This window comes from Achroia grisella, unplaced genomic scaffold (assembly GCF_030625045.1).
Source record: "Achroia grisella isolate CSIRO2021 unplaced genomic scaffold, CSIRO_AGI_Agris_v1 utg786, whole genome shotgun sequence".
NCBI classification, from domain to species: domain Eukaryota; kingdom Metazoa; phylum Arthropoda; class Insecta; order Lepidoptera; family Pyralidae; genus Achroia; species Achroia grisella.
In genome coordinates, this window is record NW_026713025.1 from 31,811 (window position 1) to 46,618 (window position 14,808).

The 14,808-nt window shown below is 38.5% G+C and overlaps 1 protein-coding gene across 1 annotated transcript; it reads left to right on the forward strand.

The window, feature by feature from the left end:
• Positions 1-534: 534 nt before the first annotated feature.
• Positions 535-4,537, forward strand: LOC131851585 (uncharacterized; the record flags this gene model as incomplete). Its single annotated transcript, XM_059202097.1, has 1 exon — positions 535-4,537. A coding segment is annotated over one exon (4,003 nt), but the record flags the coding sequence as incomplete, so codon positions are not given.
• Positions 4,538-14,808: the final 10,271 nt, after the last annotated feature.

Below are 14,808 nucleotides of genomic sequence, written 5' to 3' on the forward strand. Positions count from 1 at the left end.
GCCACCAGAACTGGATCTCCCACTTTGAATTTGGCTTGCGTCGATCCGGCCTTTCGTGGAATCAACGTGGGTAGGTATTCATGAAGCCATCTGGCCCAAAACAGCTCCGCTAACCGCAGTACCTTCCTGTGGTCTAAGCGACGGCAAAGATCTGCATCGGTGCGGGGACGGACCAACTCGGTTGATGGTGTGCCCAATAAAAAATGGAAGGGTGTGAGGGCCTGTAGTGTCTCCGGCTCTACTGGTACGTGTGTCAGCGGGCGAGAATTGACTACTGCATTCTCCCTCTATTGCTTATTGTTTATACTGTAAAAAGAATGGTCATGAAGTCTCAAATTGTGATTTATTTAAAAATATTTCTGTTAATGATAGATGGGATTGGGTTAAAAATAATAAAGTTTGTCAAAGATGTCTCAAGCGGGGCAAACATTATTATAGGACTTGCAAAGGTAACTGCAGGGTAATAAATTGCAAAGGTGGATATTACCATCATGAGTTACTTCACAAACAGTTAACAAATTCTGTTCATTACAGTTCAACAACAACTGGCGAACGTGAAGTAAGTTCGGAGAGTGAAGTCGCACCAGTAATTGTGGCCCACGCTCACGGCAGCAGTGCGATACCATGCGAGACGCCTCCTTCGCGCTCACTTCTTAAAGTGCTGCCGGTAACTGTAACTGGACCAAAGGGTGAGATGGATATTTACGCTTTATTGGACGACGGGTCTACGGTTACTCTGATTGACCAAATAGTAGCTGACACAATCGGTGCACAAGGGCCGAAAGGCACTATTCAAGTTAATTGTGTGGGCGGCTTGGCGAAAGATTCTGTAGTAACCTACATTGATATTAACATCAAAGGCAAGCACTCTGTCGAAACCTTTAATTTAAAACGAGTTCGCTCAATACCTAATTTGGGTGTAGCATGCCAAACAATTCGTACTGTAGATGTTGCAAAGTTCTCTCATCTTCAGGATTTGGTAAAAGAACTGTCTTACGAGGAAGCCAAGCCTCTCTTAATAATTGGTATTGACAATTGGCATTTGTCATTACCGCATGGCATCCGACGCGGTTCTCGTAACCAACCTGTGGCTGTCCAAACCGTTCTAGGATGGACAATGTTCGGTAGGCTTCCGGGTAAATCCGCGGAGTTTATCCATCATAGCTCGGTTTCCGATTTAGAATCTTTAATAAAAGAACATTATCATCTCGATTCGATTGGCATTACAAAAAAGGACTTCCACAGCATAAACGATGAGCGAGCTTTGGCTATTTTAAATGAAACCACCCAACGTCTTCCGTCAGGTAGGTTTGAGACTGGTTTGCTCTGGCGACCTGATATCATCTCAATTCCAAACAGTTATAAATTAGCTTTATCCAGATTTCATAGTTTAGAAAGAAAGTTTAAAAAGGATCAAAATTATGCCGAAGCTTATAAACAGTATATAAATGGGATGATAGAGAAAGATTACGCAGAGCTTTGTACTAATGTACCTCCTTTAGGTAATTTATGGTATTTGCCTCATTTTGGAGTATATCACCCCCAAAAGAAAAAGCTGAGGCTCGTTCATGATGCCGCAGCTAAATGTTCAGGAGTTAGCCTAAATTCTCTGCTACTCCCTGGTCCTGACCTCTTACAACCCTTATTAGGAATTCTCATGCGTTTTAGGGAAGGTGAGGTAGCCCTCAACGGAGACATTCGTGAAATGTTCCCGCAAACAAAAATTAGGGCACAAGATAGAGATGCACAACGTTTTCTCTGGCGAGACGATCCTTCTCTACCTATAGCAGAATATAGAATGTCTTCCATGATCTTCGGCGCCACCTCCAGTCCGTGCACCGCCATTTTTCTAAAAAATAAAAATGCTTTAGAGCACCAGACTAAGTTTCCCGAAGCAGCAGAGGCTATTGTTAGAGACCATTACATGGACGACTACCTTGGAAGTGTAGACAGCCCAGAACTCGCCGCTCGATTAGTTGCAGATATCGTTACCGTGCATAAAGAAGCCTGTTTAGAGATGTGCTCATGGGTATCCAACAACCCCAAAGCGCTTACAACAATAAGTCCTGACTTGTGGGCTGCCGACACATCCGAGGTAGGTCTCGGACCGACATCTCCTTCGCAAGTTAGAATTTTAGGGGTGGCCTGGAACATCAAGGAAGATACTCTTAATTTTAGAAAGTCCACAGAACTGCCTACCAATGTGACAAAAAGAGTAGTCTTGTCCCATCTCATGAAGGTTTACGATCCTCTTGGATTTTTGATGCCACTAACCATCGCCGGTCGCATCTTATTTCAGGAAACATGGAGAATGGGTATTGACTGGGACGAGGAGTTGCCCGCCTCTGCTAAGGCAAAGTGGCAGACTTGGTTCGCCGGTATAGCAGAAGTCTCGGCCAAAATTAAAATACCACGCTGTTACCGAACCAGATTTGCTGCGGAATGCCAGCTCCACGTCCTAGCCGACTCAAGTGAATCCGCTTACGCTTGTGTGGCGTTTTGGCGTTTTGTCCACCAGGACCAATCTGTTCATTTGGCTCTTATAGGTGGCAAAGCGCGCCTAGCCCCTTTAAAGCCTGTGTCTATCCCACGGCTCGAGTTACAGGCGGCTCTCATGGCTTCTCGATTCGCAACTTACATCCTGGAGGCACACCGTCTTGTTGCTTCTAGAGTTTTCTTTTGGACGGATTCCCTAACGGTTTTAAAGTGGTTGCGTAGCGATGCCCGCACGTTTAAGCCGTTTGTTGCTCACCGTGTAGGAGAAATATTAGAGACTACAAACGTTGCCAATTGGCGTTATGTTCCATCGGCCTTAAATGTAGCAGATGATGCTACACGCGGTCTATACTCTCTTTCCTCTTCCTCTCGATGGTATACTGGTCCAGATTTTCTTTTGTCTCCACCAGACGAATGGCCTCGCGAGCCTGCGGTCATTGCTCCACTAGTAATTGAGGAACTAAAACCCGAACACGCGTTAACATTTTTGCTAACCGAACATCCGGAAATGCCATCTCCGATCGTAGCGAATCACGATCATTTCGGTCGTTGGGTTCGGTTGGTTAGAGCAACCGGTCGTGCACATCATTGTGCTAAAATATTTCGGTCGCTTTTGAAAAAACCTCCAAATTCAAAATTAAAGAGTGCTGCCTCCAAGGTCTCCTTCAAAGTTTTGAAACCTCTTTCGGCCGCAGAAATCTTGGAGGCCGAGAGGCACCTATTTTTATATACTCAATTGGAATCATTTAAACACGAATTCTTGAGGCTTACCGCGGGTCTTCCCCCAACTAATCAAGGGAGGCTTAGAGGTCTTGTGTTGATGTTGGGAGAAGACGGTTTAATCCGTTTAAATGGAAGAATTCGTGCTGTATTAGATGCACCCGCGCAGGACATTAACCCTATTGTTTTAGACGGTCGACATCCAATTATAAAACTCCTTCTCGATCACTATCATCGGAAATTTGGTCATGGTAATATCGAGACCGTCGTTAACTTCCTGCGCGGCAAATTTTATATAATAGCTTTACGCCCAAGTGTCAGGTCTGTTGCCAAACAATGCAGTTTCTGTAGGATTAGGAAGCTTCTCCCATCTACGCCTCAATTTGGTGATCTTCCTGAAGATAGGTTATCCCATCATCAGCGCGCGTTTTCCTTCTGCGGTCTTGATTACTTCGGTCCAGTTGAAGTTGCCGTTGGGCGCAGACGAGAAAAACGCTGGGTAGCTCTATTCACATGCCTTACCATCAGAGCCGTTCATTTGGAGATCGTAGGAAGCCTTTCCGCAGATGCTGCTATCATGGCCCTAAGAAGATTTATTGCTCGTAGAGGATGTCCAGCGAGAATCATCTCAGATAACGGCACGGCTTTTGTCGGCGCAGCCAACCAACTCACAGACGTTTTCGACTTCGCGGCCAACCATAAAATAGAGTGGGTCTTCATTTGTCCAGCGGCACCATCAATGGGAGGTGCGTGGGAACGCTTAGTGCGATCAATAAAGTCTGCGCTTTCCGTAACCCTGAAAGAACAAGCTCCAAGAGAGGAAGTATTGAGTACCCTACTTCTGGAAGCGGAAGCAGTAGTCAATTCTCGCCCGCTGACACACGTACCAGTAGAGCCGGAGACACTACAGGCCCTCACACCCTTCCATTTTTTATTGGGCACACCATCAACCGAGTTGGTCTGTCCCCGCACCGATGCAGATCTTTGCCGTCGCTTAGACCACAGGAAGGTACTGCGGTTAGCGGAGCTGTTTTGGGCCAGATGGCTTCATGAATACCTACCCACGTTGATTCCACGAAAGGCCGGATCGACGCAAGCCAAATTCAAAGTGGGAGATCCAGTTCTGGTGGCGGATCCAAATCTTCCGCGAGGAACCTGGCCCAAAGGCCGTATTTCTAAGATATTCACCGGTCCTGACGGAGTGGTCAGGGTGGTGGAGATCCGGGGAAGCATGGGGATCTTGAAAAGACCAGTGCGCAAAGTGTTGCCCTTACTCCTAGAGCAGGGCACCCAAGAAAACTGCGCACAGTCGCCACTATAGATTGGTGCTCTGCACCGGGGCGTGCCATGTTGGCGACAGACCTCTTTTTATAGATATTTCTATTTTTAAACCATATATTTTTATATACAATTTTTGACATATATTTTTTATTATATTGTTTTTCTACATTGTGTCATATACGCTACCACTAAATACATCACTATAATTTTGGTAAGTAATTTTATTTATATTACCCTATTTCACTGCCGTTGCCAGCCGTAAAATTGGTAATATAGATGTATTTAGTGGTAGCGTATATGACACAATGTAGAAAAACAATATAATAAAAAATATATGTCAAAAATTGTATATAAAAATATATGGTTTAAAAATAGAAATATCTATAAAAAGAGGTCTGTCGCCAACAAATACAATAAAAAATATATGGTTTAAAAATAGAAATATCTATAAAAGGAGGTCTGTCGCTAACATCATGCTTTCCTCATATAATTAAAACAATAATAGTTTTTTTAGTATCCAAGAGTTAATAATCATAATATTATAAACAAAAATCAAAATAGATTATTGTCCACTTTCAAACTTAATTGCCTCATCTTCAGTATTTTCGTTCTCATTTACCTTTTTAATCATACATACTTTTACATACAAATTTTTGTCCCTTACTTACCTTTTTATAGATCTAGTGTCATTATATCATTGGATAGTGGTCGTTAAAGAATATTTGCATACTGTAATAAATAGGTGTCGCTGAACGATAAATTTGAAAACAGTAAAAATTAGGAATAAACAATAAACAGGGACTTCAGTGTTAAAGTAACAAATCTACAGTTAAAACAGTACCTGTTATCCTACAAAATACAGAAAGTTATCCATTTTTATACGACTTCATACTCAATACTATAAGGACGCTATAGATGTAATTAATAGTTGATTTGTATTTGTAGAATGTAATTGTTTGGCTGAAAGGAGATTTCCAGGGCCGTAAAATACTTAATAAAAAAACCCATTGTTTTATCGAGGTGAGCGACTGGCGGCGATCCGTGGTTTTCACCCGTTGCGACCGTCCGCTGTAATAAATTGCGGATGCATTGTAAAGCTTTGTTGGGTGACAAATTTGCGGCGACGCCGTGTGCTGATATATGGCAACGGTGAGGATACACGATGGTGGATGGTGGATGGTGATATGCTGAAATATGCGCTCGCAGATCTATCAGTCTCTGCTGGGAATTGCAACCGCACTTTTTTGACACTAATAGGACTGACAAACAAACTGATGGTTAGTATAATGGCATGTAGAGTGCTGTAATCACAGAAAGGTTTTATATTCATATTATTATACTAGCTGTTCCCGCGACTTCGTCTGCGTGGAATTTTATTTTATTTTTCTAAGTTAAAAGTAGCCTAAGTTACTCTTTATTACACCAGCTACCTGCCAATAAAAGTCCCTTCAAAATCGGTCCAGCCATTTCAGAGATTAGCCGGAACAAACAAAAAATTGTAAAAAATGATATTTTGGTGTATGTACCGTATTTATATCCATATGCATATAGTAAAAAACGGTTATATCAATATTACAAAACAGACACTCCAATTTTATTTATATGTATAGATTAGTAAAAGTCACGGGATCTTACCACGTTTTATTTTTATTGAGTTCCCGATATTTCGGCAGTGTTTCAACCATGATCACGGGTAAACTGAAGAGCAGCGGGTAGATGGAAAATAAATCTTTTTATGGGCACACATATGCGTCTTCCTTCACACGTCTTCGTTTGTTGCTACTACTGGAACTCGCTCGATATTCATCTCGGCAAACTGTACTCACAGTATCGTCAGGACAGACTAAGGAAACTGCAGAGACCTGGCTTCTAAAACTATATAACTCCAAAACATATAACTCCAAAGACATAAACAAACATATCCAAACGCACACACACACGCAAACATATAAACACACATACACGCTTAATCTTTATTTTAATTAATAAATTACTACTATACGAAAAATATAGTTTTATAATTTGCCACTTAGATTAAAATTTAATATAGATACTGTATTAGAACTGACTGTCCTAAAACAAACTAAATAGGTAAAACATAGTCTGGCCCCTGCGATACAAGCTATGCTTAGTGCAGAGACCGTTGTAAATGAACACAACTCATCACTTTTGGCGACCGCTTCTCAGGGAGAGCAGTGGACTGTATCGATGGGGTTTGAAAGAAACGGTTGTCTGTTGAAGCCTGTTTATTCTCTCTTTTATTTTTATTTTCATACTGCTTTCTTGATATATGATAGCGTAGCGGCTTTTGTATTGATTGCCGCGTGCATCCTTATGTAAAGTGCGAATACTGTAACTACCATATAGTAATTTTTGTAGCTGTGACGTGGTCGTGTGGAATGAGTAGTCATGCTCACTAAAATGTCCAGACATGTGACGGCGTGGTGGGCCGGGTCTTTGGGCTCCCTAAAATATGGTCGAGCGCAGTGATGGCTGGCTCATCCGTCATACTCGTGAACGAGTGCTGCTTGTAGGGACTGGTCTGCTCTTATCACTACGACTGATTTAATCTTATTGCATATTTATATTTGACCCAAAAAATTAGTGCTTGTTTGTAGTTTGTATTCACACGTTCCGACTTGTAAATGTAAACTTACAAGAATTATTTAAAAGAGCAACGCACAAGTTTCTTGCTCGTTCTTCTTGTGATGAGACAGCTTTCCGAACGAGTGGTAGATAAAAAACAAATTGTTATGACTATTCAAAAGTGCTTAAATTACGTTTATTTGAATAAATGATTTTCTATTCTATTCTATTCTCCACAGAATTTTCACAATTGAGTTATAGCCGTATACGATGTTACATTCAAGTTTCAGCCGCTGTAGCTCAGACTGTATGGTGTCTATAGGAAACTACTGCGACTGACTTTACAATAATAACGGACTATAACTGCCGTCCGTACTGTGTTTGATTTTAACAGCCGTCGGTGTAAAACAATCCGACTATGACTGTCTGAGTACAATTCTCGATGGTAACTCCTCGATTGTAACTCGATTATATCTCCATTATAACTTCTCGATTATAACTAACTTAATACTTTTTTTTTTTCGGACTACTCTAATGCTGTTGGCCGTAGCTGGCTTTTACAGCTTCACCGGACGTTATTTATGGGGCGAGTGCAGATGGTACTCCAAACCCGCGGAAGGACTTATGGAGCGGCTGAAGGCCAACTCCTGCCTGACGGATACGACTTTAGTCTGAGGGCACCACTAGGGATTCGAACCTCGGCTCAGGCCGTCGTAATTTCGATCCCCGTTTGAATTGGACGGGGGATCGATCGGAGGGGATAACTTAATACAAAAATTCCTCGCCTTATATATGGGAGATATAGACTGTAGTGAGGACTACAGTCCTTACAAAATTCTTACTGGCAATAAACCAAACCTTATTTCTATCAGACAATGCACAACGTTATACAACTTCATAACAATATCCTTTCACATTGCCCAAATTCCCTTACTTATTTATTCTCACAAACTAACAGTTACTCATAAAGAATGCATTGCATTTTACAACTCTACCCAAGAATATTTAACATTGGTGCAATAAACAATTTCCTTGCCTAACTACAATGCACTGTAAACACGGATTGGACAATATTCATAAAGACATGAATTACCGTGTTCAGTCCATTAGTCTACAATAAGAATATGTTTACAATAAGAAACCCTACGGTCATCATAAACCCGATGGCTAGAAAATAGTAACGGTGTTATCTTATCACAAAATGCCAACAAATATTCATTGTGTTCCTAAACAATGAATGCCAAATGAACGCTGGTACCCAAACAGATGTTCAACCGTTATCGTAGTAAACAGTGAATCGATGTCTTATTCTAAAACAGCACTTTTAAAAACTAATATTATTTCTAAGTTATTGTCCAATTTCAACACTTATTGTCTACCTAATCTACACAAATATTATAGGTGCGTCGCGACGCCTTTGTTTAATTCTCATAGGTTAAGTTAAGTTAAGATACGTATATGTAAAGTTGTCTCATATGAAATGTGTTTTCTTGAAATAAATATTATTATTATATTATAACAAAGACACTCCGAGTCTCCATTAGCTGTCAACATATATGCGTTCCGTACTTATGTAATCAAAATTTAGGCCTATCTTTTTCTCAAAAATTTTCCAATTTTTGTCTAAGCTTAATGATAATGTTAAAGTTAAACCACACGATCAATATTTAATTGTAGGCGATTTCAACTTGAGTGGTATTACTTGGGATTTTCAGCACGGCTTATATATACCTACTAATTATCGTAGTCCTGATGAAATATGATTGGTTGATGAATTATACACACATAATTTTAGCCAATTTAATGGAGTATTAAATAAAACAGGAAAAATCTTAGATTTGGTATTATCTAGTATGACAATTCAAGTGTCCGATTGCATGGACCCGCTTGTTCCAATTGATCCGTATCATAATGCTCTCGTGTTGTCTGTTCCCACGATTGAAATCAGACAGTAGAATTAAGTATTTTCTCAATAAGGCTGACTATGATAAATTCTAAATTAAAGCAAGATTTCTGGAAAGCTTGGTCGCGTGACTACCTGACCCAATTGCAGAGCAGGCCAAAGTGGTTGCATCCACATAATAATTTAAAAGTTGGAGATCTTGTCATTGTAAAAAATGATAATCTTTCTCCTTTAAATTGGCCCATGGCCAGAATTGTTAAAATATTTCCTGGACCTGATGATAGAGTCAGGGTTGCTGAAGTAAAAATGGGTAATAAAATATACACTAGGTCTTTTAGAAAATTATGTCCACTTCCTATAGATGGACAATAAAAGAAAACTCATTATTCATTTAAATCAATTATACTTTTAACTTAGAATATCTTTTTCTTTTAACAAATTTACTGCACCAACCCTGGCCCGGCCCCAACTATGTTCAAGACAATTTGAACCTAAAATAAATATAAATATTTTGTAGTATATATTTTCGGTTTGTAATGGCAACAGTTAAAGGATTTAGTTTAAAAAGGATTCATTCAAACTGTGACTCCTCCTTTTCTGTTTCTAACTATCAAGCCATACACACTGTACTCCTGTAAATCAAATATAAAAATACAGTCCAAACATATTAAAAGCATATGTTGTTTTATTAATCCAACATACTGCTTGTGGTATAGTCTAATCTGGTCTAGTGAATTCTCTTCACGCTCACTAGAGGACGCGGTTGATTTCTTTTATTCAACTTATTACACTGAGCTGCGTGACCAATATATACCTTCTAAACGTATTTCTAAGGGATCCAACCCAATATGGTATTCACCTTCGCTTATTAAAGTCATTAAAGAAAAACAAAAATATTATAGGAAGTACAAAATCTACGGAGATTTCCGTAGATTTTGTACTTCCTATAATATTTTTTTCTGAGCACAAGTGTTAAATTATTATTAAGAGACTGTCATCAAAAATATTTTGAAAACTCAATACAGATTAATCCACGGTACTTCTGGAGCTATAGCTAATTGGTTGAAGTGCGCGATTTCATATATGAAATCGCGCACTTCAACCAATTTCCTTGTTGTATGAATTATAATGATGCGGCTCATAACACAGGTAATGATATTCGTAACGATTTCTCGTCATACTTTCAATCTACATTTTTACAAAATGGTTCTTCCAGTAATCATGTTCCAATTTCTTATACTAACAATATAGATTCTGTTTCAGACATTAAGAAATTTTTATATTTCTGTATTATTGTTCAATTCTATAAATAGTTTCCTAAATATTGAGGCATACGGAGAGCAGGGCTCTTGTTTGACTTCCATTTTGTTCTTAGCTCATTATTATTTTAGTATAACTTGAAAGTAATAGGTTTTTATAATATTGATATAAGCTATATTAAAGTTATTGTTCAATTACCATTTAAATTATATGTCAGTAAAATAATACGTAGAATCAATAGTAATATACAGTATCAATAGTAGTATAGTAAAGTAGAAAATGAAGAATATATTGTACCTAAGGTCTGTAATTATTACGGATCAAGAACTAGAAAATATCTAGTTCCAAAATATTATAATATGTTACCAAAAAATTTATGATTATTAGATAATAAAAAAAAATGTTATGACTATTCAAAAGTGCTTAAATTAAGTTTATATTATTAACACAGTTATGTAATTAGCACGGGAGGTAATGATTTTTAACTGTATACCCTCAAAAATATTTTTTGTTTTATATAGTTTATACAATGTTTATTTTGTGTAAAAAAATAAATATTATTTTATATTATTATTATTAAGTTTATTTGAATAAACGATTTCTATTCTTCTATTCTATTCTATTCTATTCCAAATTTTCAATAATATCTATTAATAAGATACTTTTATGGCATAGATGACGACCTTACGGTTCATCTGATGGTAAGTGATTACCGCCGCCCATGAGCACCCGCAACACCAGGGGAATTGCAAGTACGTTGTCGGCCTTTTAAAAAGGAATAAGCTCTTTTCATTTGACTTGTTAAAATATTGTTGAACGCGATGATGGCTGATGATCATCCATCTTACTCGTGAACGGATGCTGCTTGTATGGTCTGCTCTAATTACTGCGACAGATTTATTTTGTTACTCAACTAACTGTATTTATAGTTACTAATATTATAAATGCGAAATAACTGACAGACAGACAGACAACTATTTGTTACTATAGTCGTCTGTCTGTCTCGCTTTCATACCAAAACTACTGAGCCGATTTAAATGAATTTGGTACAAACATAGTCTAGACCCTGAAAAAGGATATAGGCTACTTTTTAATGCGAAAAAAGAGTTGGGTTGAAAAAGGGGTTGAAAGGGAAATAAAAGTTGGGAAGTATCGTCATTTTTAAAGCTTGAAGTTTGAAACTTTTTAAGCTGTTGTTTAAATATAAATAAACAAAAAGGGTTGTAAGGGGTTGAAAGGGGAGATGTAAGATGGTATAAAAGTATCGTCATTTTTAAAGCTAGAAGCTGAAACTTATTTTTTAAGCTGTTAATTGAATATAAATAAAGAATAACGGTTGAAAGGGTTGAACCCCTTTCAACCCTTTCAACCGTTATTCTTTATTTTAGATGAAGGGTTATATGGAAGTATTGTCATTTTTAAAGCTAGAAGCTTGAAACATGTTTTTTAGGTTATTGATTAAATATAAATAAATATGACATTCTAAGGTTTGATAAAAAAATTTAAGTGGGTAAAATAAAATAGGGGTTGAATTTTGTATGGAAAATCGTCATTTTTGAAGTCAGAACGGCGAAACTTTTATCATTGCCTTTATTGGGTTAGATTATTAGATATATTTAGTCAAGGTAACTATAACACGCGGATAAAGTCGCGAGCACAGCTAGTATATGATATTCGTTTCGCGATCCACATAAAATTTTATCAAACAATTTCCATATTTTATATGTATACTCGGTAGATCTGAGATTAGGTTGTTATCTATTTTTTATACCTTTAAGAGATAAGGGGGACCCACCCAGAGAATCACTGAGCTATTAGCCACGAGCTCTATATATTTGATGCATAAGGAAATAGAAGTTTCTTACCAACCGACCTCACAAAGCAAGCCTTATTAGTGAAATGGAGCGAGGTGTTCACCATCGTCGAGCACACTTCACTTGTTTTAATTTTGACGGTTATATGCAGGCAGAGGGTTGTGAGGCGGGGACCGAGGGGGCTGGGGGTCAGGGGGTCGTTACACGCCGCCCCGCCGCATTGTCAGATGTGAAAGATTGAAATCCGCGATCAATTTTCCCGGAGTTGGCTTTGTCTCGGTTCTCGGAATTTTTTTCCGTTTAAACATGTTTTTCAGGCAGTTGTGGTGTGACTTGAATAGACAAGATAAGGAATGAATATATTAGAGGTAATATGAAAGTGGCACCGGTGTCGGAGAGGTTAAAGAGTAATCGTCTATCGTGGTATGGGCATGTAATGTGTAGGAATGAAGATAATATCCTAAGGAAGGTGTTACATATGAATGTGGATGGTTATAAGGGCAGAGGAAGGCCGAAAAAGAGATGGATGGACTGTGTGAAAGATGATATGATAGGTCTGCCTCGGTGCCACTGTTAGGCAAATTGTAACATCTCGGCTGGAGGCTCATCCGGAGCTGCACAAAAGTGGAAATTAAAGAAATATAATAATATTAAAGTAAATTAAAAACGCCACGGACGAATATGTCTGAGTAAAATTGTATTTTATTTAAAAAAAAAAATAAGGAAGGTGTTACATATGAATGTGGAAAGTTAGAAGGGCAGAGGAAGGCCGAAAAAGAGATGGATGGACTGTGTGAAAGATGATACGATAAGGAAGGGAGTAAATAACGAGATGACTGCGAACAGGGATGAATGGAAGAGAATATATAATTCCGACTCCAAATAAATGGGATAAGGAAGAAGCAGATGATGATGATGATGATGTATCAGGCAGTTCAACAGTTAATGTGTTGAGTGTAAAAGGTTGCCAATCAGTCAGATTGCTGTATTTTCGTGTAGAACAGTAATAGATAAGTATTTTAGTTTGCGTGGTGTGCGGTTCTGGCCCTGTTCGGGGCCCCGATATACTCCAGGCAACGAGGCCTGCCTAAACAGGCACACACGGTTACGGCCATTAGTGCTATGAGAGTCTACCGTACCATCTCTGGAGAAGTTTTGTGCTCGCTAGCGGGGTCTTCTTCGTGGGACTTGGCAGTGAAGGTCCACGCGACAGTGTAGCACTGGTGTTTCATTGGGATGACACTACCAGTCACGAGATAGCGGCGCGAGGTCTCACGCTTAGTGGATACTGAGAATGAAGTGGAGAGAGAGGCTGGTCAAACCATCGTTGAATTGAGAACATCGAGGCTGTCCTTCCTGTCCTGAAACAGTGAATGGGCAGGCGACGTTGGCCAGTGATGACGAGAGGAATGGAAGAAAGGTGAAGACTGGCTGCAACGCTTGATGAACAGATTAGGAAATGGCGCAGAAGAATAGGAAATGCAAGATTATCCGGCGTTTGCGAAAGTGGGGGACAATTTCTCGCTGACGAATATAGTTTGGAGTATGGTTAGTGTTGTTGGTTAATACTATGTTGTTGGTAGAGACGATATATACTATAGATGATAATAGACTGATAAAATGTACATAAAAATATTGATCTTATATACTAAATGACAATAGGAAAATGTAAGGTGACACAGTTTAGACACAGCAGTGCTTAGACAATATTTAATTGAAATAGAAATAGAAATAGAAAATCATTTATTCAAATAAACTTAATTTAAGCACTTTTGAATAGTCAACATATTTTTAAATCTACCGCTTATTCGGAAAACTGTCTCATTACAAGAAGAATAAGCAAGAAACTTGTGTGTTGCTCTTTTAAACAATCCTTGTAAGTTCACATTTTACAAGTCGAAACGTGTGAATACAAACTACCAACCAATTTGTCTTACTAGCCATTATTAAATGCAATTATTATTTTGATGGATTTAGGTAACTGTGTTCCATAGTTAGTAACGAGAGGTCGTGGTTACCGGTAATCATTTTCTGCGAGAAAGTTATCTCACGGAAGGAGATGGCGAGTGAGGGACATCTGACTGACATGATTTACAGTTTCAAACTTTTAAATAATCTTCACATAGAATAAATTGATGTCGTTTCCGCGTGTTTTCTGTAGCATTATGCTGAGTTGGCTGCCTTTTCACTTTTGCGGCACATAAAGTCACCTACATTTCTTTTATTAATTCGTGTTTTTCTGTATCTCATGTATGTTATGTGTCTGTAATTGTGAATAAAGAATTTATCTATATATCAAAGGATTTTCAAGCAGATTTTAGTAATAGGGTGATTCAAGGGAAATGTGAAACCCGTGCGAAGCCAAATATTTATATATATAGATGTGGGACTGTGTATAGGGCGCTGGGGTCGGTGCAGCCAACGATGGTGGTAATTAAAGATGCAATATGTAAAAGTAATGGTATATTATAAAAATGTGTCGTAACAAACTATATGAAAGCAAGGAACAATAGGAAATAACAAAACAAAATTTTTTTTTGGTAGTTAGGTATCTGCAATCAGTTCCGGTACTATAAGCAGGTAAGTTGTTGGTAGTAGGCGTGGGAGGATCTCTATCCTTTGACAAGGTCCCCATGTTTCACCTAGCTAGAAATCTTTCATCCAGCTCAAGGATATTTGATCTTTTTAATCTTTTTGCTGCGTTGTTAACTAGAAGTTTCTGAGCTAATTCGTTTGGGTGAATAGCAA